Below are 5,884 nucleotides of genomic sequence, written 5' to 3'. Positions count from 1 at the left end.
GTAGTTATCTGAAACCTGTGTATGCATTTTGCCTTTTCATGTTGTGTTTATCTCTGTCCCATATTTCAGCTCTTTGCAGTTATCTGAAGCCAATATTTGTATTTGCAGACTAACCTATGTGGCTTTTGCTAGAATATGTTCTATTAGATATTCTACTGGAACCTGAATGAATGAGTAATATTGCATTGGCACAGTCACTTTCGTAAAGATTCTTAAAAATGCGTGATGGAAAACTGGCGCATCCATTTATTAGAACACAAGATGTACTCCGTGGCACCTGCTAACGCAACACCCTGTTCTTCCATTAACATTACTACAGCTGCTGCTTACCATTTTTCACTTGATCTTTCAAATAAGAATAACGACCCAATGAACGATAACTAATCTAACAATGGGCACTGAGACACGTGGCGTGGCGCCGCACTTTGCCTACTACTTCAGTTTATGCGTACACAAACTGTATCTAAATGTATTAAAAGATAGGTTGCAAACCTTAATTCTATGGTGTGGTTTGACATCATAGTCACCATGAAGCACCGCCACTGGACGGAGGGCAAATGAAACTATGAAACACCTTCGCTCTCAACATAAATTATAGACGCAAAGTGCTTGACATGGAACCATATGACTATATGATTCATCAACTGGGAACATCCATGATGCACAAAAACTAAGCGAGAGATAACATGGTCAGCTGAACCAAACATCAAGCTAACATAGTTGCATCATCCATGCATATAGAAGTACTTCCGATGACATAATCTGTTCGATGCATATATCTAGAAATATATGCGTGAAATCATCTTACGTCTCAAATCCAGCTCATTACTACTAAATCATCCCACAAGTTTTTAGTAGTGCTACCACAACATTATCTCAAATAGAAGTCTAGTTATAAGTAGGATGTAAGGGCATTATCTCTCCATCAGGCCATGAGGTAAACATCTAACCATCATTGGATGAACCAACGATAGTGAGATCCGCCTTCACAACGCAGCTCGATCCCACAACATAGCCTCCCGACGGGTCCTTGAGATTCTTGAGTCCAAGGAAATCAGCCCATCCCCAGCCGCATCCACCCGTAAACACTAAGAGACCTGCGATCACCATAAAAGTAAGATGGAACTGTAATCATCATGAGGTTACAGACACTAGCTGCTAGCACTGATACTTGCTAAGGAGAGCTGAACCTGAAGTTGCAGTCAAGTGTTTCCCATTCTTTTGGTCCAGGATGGACAGAGTCATTACAACCACCTTCTTGGACTCGAGATGGAGCTCATCCGATGCATCCAGGTATAAGTACAAGCTGAGGCAATCAGTGCTGTACTTGTCACCACGCGGATAGATGCGGACGTACCTGTGAAGAAAATGGGAACTGTAACTTCAAAAATAATTTGGTACCCGGAAAAATGTATTTGAAGAATGTGGTTAGTTACTGAAATCAGAAAGTTGTAGCTGAGCTTGGCTGTATGCAGGTTAACTTTGGACACAACATGGTGGCATTACAATTGTACAAAAAAATATAAACAAAACATCACCAGTTCACTACAGTACAAGATAATGGAGTACAATGTTGCACAAAAACAATCTGAGAAAATAATCGATGGTATGTGGCACATACAAGAACGGGTGGTACCAAATATATACATGAAAATGAAATTTCTAGCTTTTATTCAACATATATTTTAGTACTACATTGTTTCAGAATTTTTGGTGCAGCGTGAATCCAAAAATATGTTTCTACTGAAACTGGAATGCGCTACGCATATCTGTAAATATACTAACAGTTCTTTGGTTGTATCAAGCTAAAATGTCCAGTTATAATATCTGAAGGACCTTGCCTTGCACAAAGATCTGGCCATCGCTAATGTCCATTGGCATAAAAGAGTAAAAAAGTTCGTACAGTGACCAGGTATGGTAAGCTAACGGATACTTGTAAGCTAAAATGTTGGATAACACATGCATACCATTTATATAAATCATTTGTGATGTAACTGCCTAACTAGTAACAGGTGCATACCATTTATGCCCGTCAACTTCAAATGTAGGAGAGCGAACAAAGTGATCCAAGTCCAGGTCAAGGAAATTGTTCATGTTCCAAGTGTATGTCCTTTTGACAAACCCCTTCTTCTGAACAAAGAGGTTCTGAACTGTGGTATCCTTCTTCTGAACCACAACAGCCATCTTTTCAGGAGAAGAGACATCAATTTTTAATATCTCCACACCGAAGACACAGCTATGATCAACTAGAAAAGCAGATGATTTCAGTAGCTCCTGAAGAGGAATCAAGCATTGCTCCTTCGAGTAGGTATTCTTGAAATGAAAGTTGTAGGTATCTGCAGTTAGGTAAAGTTAGAATATTAGAGAATGAAGAACTTGTATGCAAGACAAAAATATACCAAATAATATCTAACCAACCTTCACCCTAGCTAAGAAAGCAAGGTAGTGAATTACATCCAAATAATGATAATCAGATTTAAAGAGAAACATGTGTATGCCATCTGAACCATAATAGTCCCGAGTGTGAAACTTGTAATGTCTACAGAGAAACTTGTAATGTCTCAAGTGAGAAACATGTGTATGCCATCTGAACCTTCCAAATTCCTGAAGGTCTACAGAGAAACTTGACAGCAAAGAAAATACAAAGAGACTTGTTAACGTTTTTCTTTTAGAAAAGGAGGAAGACCCCCGGCCTCTGCATCTGGGCAATGCATGCAGCCACTTTATTAATGTCTCAAGCGACTTGTTAATGGTAAAACGTTGTATTTGATCATATTTCGATATTTACAGATGTTGATGACTTGTAATGATGGAATCATGGTATTTAATTCTCAAACTTATGACACACAAAGGACTATGGATTTGTAGCTGTAATATGATGGATGTGCTTGAAAAAACACATCCATGAGACTACCTTTGCATCCGCAGTACATTCCTTTTGTATGGTTGTATATTGACAACTCAAAAACCACATGCACCGTGTGACCTGGCACCATGCTTGCTTCGGATGTCTTAAGACGAAGAGCAACATATTGCGTTTCAGAACCAATTTCCTTATGCATTGGACTCACGTGCAGGTACCTGGTAAAGGAAATCATGCAAAGAAACCAAAGTCAGTCTAGAATTCATAACTGAAGTAGGAATGAAGTCTAATTTCTTCACTTCATGCACCATATCAAGTTTTAGCCTCTGACTGTTTGTTTATGAGATTGTGATTGCTAATTTGATTACATCGATGATCGATTGAAACATCATTGTTAGTAAATGGCATCCTAAATCAATGTGTATATGGATAACATATAATTATCTTCTACGAAAATAAGCTAGATGGTATTTACAGCTAATACATGAATATTGCAGAGTTTCTTCTGCAATTATGGTGCATAACAGTTATACCCAGAGCAGTGAAAAGCGTCAGATTTTGCTGACTTAGCTCCTGTCTCAAGCAGCGATGAGAAGTCATTAATCCTCCATTCTAAATCAGGAACATGGGTCTTTCCAAAGTCCTGCATCCTCCATTCTGAATCCGGAACGACATGGGCCTTTCCTAGGCGTGCACGAGCTGATATTTGCACAAATGCAATAACTCAAAATTAGAAAACAAGGAAAGAGAGAACATGCTATGAGAAGAGTCATGTGCATGTTGCAGTTCCAAATGAACAGAGTACAATATCAACAACCGCAAGAATGAACAACAGCACATAAGTTCTTCGTGTCCTGATTAAATGAATCAAAATCTTGAACGCATATAGTTATTCAAGTCATCAATTAGGGGTAGAACAAAGCAGAAATACTTGTACTTTCTTATAGTATGTCATTAACCCGTACTACCGCTTCTAATCAACAAGACATCAAGACCAGCACTCAAACAACTTCGTGTTTCTAGATAAGGAGAGTGATATACTCAACATACTAGCTAGCCATCTTCAATTAAGAGCTAGGATTTCATATTCCTGCCTTGACTTTTTCCAAGGATTTAATGCTGTAAATTACATCTAACTTTTACAGTTTTAAAAGACAAAGTCCAAACATCAAGCTTTTATTTGGTTTTTAGAAGACAGAGTCCAAACATCTAACTTTTATTTGGTTTATTAAGGACACAGTCTAAACATCACGATTGGCTAGGCATACATACATGAACTCTTGCAGTTGCCCATAGATCTGCCCCTTCCTCTTCTCTCCTCCTCTGCAAGTGAGATTAAATCATCAGGTAGAGCCAATCTCAGGTAAAGGTAGCACATTATCATATAGACTACCAGTACTAAAGAACCACGGTAGGCACACAAAAATTGTAACTATCATGCCATACTGTTGGGTCAAGAACATACAGAATCTTGAGAGGCAGAGCCAATCTTGGTGAAAAATGATGACCACGGCATGTAAAAATCATTACCCGCCAAAATAAAGGAGAGAACAAGAAGTAGAAGTCTCTGTACACGAGCAGATCGACTATTAAAAACCTACGCGCTTTACCCCCTCTATCGATTACGAAAGAAAGCCAAGAACTTGCATCCCAAAACCCTGAATCCCTGTTTTGGGAAAAATAATACTTGAAATCTGAAAAACCCTCAACTCCGGAAGAAAAAGTGAAGAATAGTAGGATCACAAGCGCGCGATCCGCGGTAAAGAGACGAGATTTGCGACGTCCATGAAGAACGCTGAATCCTGTTTCGAGAAAAGAAAAAGAAAAACTGGAAACCCTCAACTCCAGAAGAACCCTGAATCCCTGTTTCTTGAAAATAAAATAAAACTGGAAGTCTGAAAAACCCTCAACTCCAGAAGAAAAAGTGAAGAACGGGGTAGGATGCGATAATCCGCGGTAAAGAGACGGGATTTGCGGCTTCCATGAAGAACCCTGAATCCTGTTTCGTGAAAAGAAAAGAAAAACTCTGGAAACCCTCAACTCCAGAAGAAAAAGTGAAGAACAGCACGATGCGATAATCCGCGGTAAAGAGACGGGATTTGGGACTGCCATGAAGAAGCCGAGGAAGAGAGAGGCCTGGATTTGGGGGCGGACTGAGAGTACCTCACAATGGCTTGCTCGGCGTTCGTCGGGGTCCCGGAGCCGGAGGTGCGAGGCAGGGGAGTGGGGTTTTAATGGAAGTAGAAGGGGCTGGTGGCCTCACTTTCCTCTCCTCTGTCTCGGCCCGTCCGTCCGTCGCTCCCGTCTCTTTTCTCATTTATCAAAGCACCCAGCTGCCATTTTGCCATTTTGGTGCAAGGTTTCTTTTCTTTGGATTAAAGCGGACTGGCGCGTTAGCCATTTTTACTTCTGGACGACGGTCACTGGTCACACAGAGGGAGAGCACTTGCCCGCCACTTTTCTATCCTCTGTCCCTCCTGCGTCCGTCTCTCCGTTTCTTTTCTCCCTTATTAAAAGCAATAAGATGCCATTCTCTTGCAAGATTTTTTATTTTTACAATACACTAAAGCAGACCGACGCGTTCACTATTTTGCTTCTCTCTTTTCCCCCTCTCTCACTCTGATTTACCACGTCTCTCGTGTAATCTTGCTGGGTTGGTAGCTGATCCCTTTTGAAGGAAAACTGATAGGTGAATGGGAACTCATATTCTCACTCGTGAGAACTTGAATCGGGACAGCCTCACTTTCCTACTGTTTGTTTGTCTGTTTTGATAGTTTTTCCTTAAAACACAGGAAATGCCCATTATATTGGATAAAAAACCGTTAAACAGCTAGCATCCCATTCAGTAAAATACCTTGGAATAACCTTTGCAAGAATTAGAGTGAGGCGGCGAACTCAGGTCAAAGTAAATGCCGACAGCCATTGGCCCCCACGATTCTTCCCAAACACTTCTTTTAGTTAAGATAATTAGCATGGTGCTGATGCTTACTCTACCGTCGCCAGGAGGTCTAGGGGTATGCC

At 40.4% G+C, this 5,884-nt stretch overlaps 1 protein-coding gene across 1 annotated transcript; it reads right to left on the bottom strand.

The window, feature by feature from the left end:
• Positions 1 to 695: 695 nt before the first annotated feature.
• LOC109740951 (ubiquitin C-terminal hydrolase 12) lies at positions 696 to 5,209 on the bottom strand. Its single transcript, XM_020300019.4, has 7 exons — positions 5,027 to 5,209; positions 4,136 to 4,186; positions 3,397 to 3,562; positions 2,915 to 3,081; positions 2,021 to 2,336; positions 1,191 to 1,357; positions 696 to 1,097 (listed from the first exon to the last, which is right to left on the bottom strand). Exons 2-7 carry the CDS (start codon positions 4,155 to 4,157, stop codon positions 946 to 948), a joined length of 990 nt encoding a protein of 329 aa, XP_020155608.1. The 5' UTR covers positions 4,158 to 4,186; positions 5,027 to 5,209; the 3' UTR covers positions 696 to 945.
• Positions 5,210 to 5,884: the final 675 nt, after the last annotated feature.

The sequence above is a fragment of the Aegilops tauschii genome, chromosome 1, assembly GCF_002575655.3.
Source record: "Aegilops tauschii subsp. strangulata cultivar AL8/78 chromosome 1, Aet v6.0, whole genome shotgun sequence".
NCBI classification, from domain to species: domain Eukaryota; kingdom Viridiplantae; phylum Streptophyta; class Magnoliopsida; order Poales; family Poaceae; genus Aegilops; species Aegilops tauschii.
This window is presented reverse-complemented; position numbering and strand designations above follow the sequence as displayed.

Coding starts and splice junctions, on each gene's coding strand:
- LOC109740951 (XM_020300019.4), bottom strand. CDS start 4,157: ATGGGCAACTGCAAGAGTTCAT. Junction 3,082..3,396: donor GACGCTTTTCACTGCTCTGG/GTATAACTGTTA, acceptor TTCCTTTACCAG/GTACCTGCACGTGAGTCCAA. Junction 1,358..2,020: donor GAAGTTGACGGGCATAAATG/GTATGCACCTGT, acceptor TTTTCTTCACAG/GTACGTCCGCATCTATCCGC.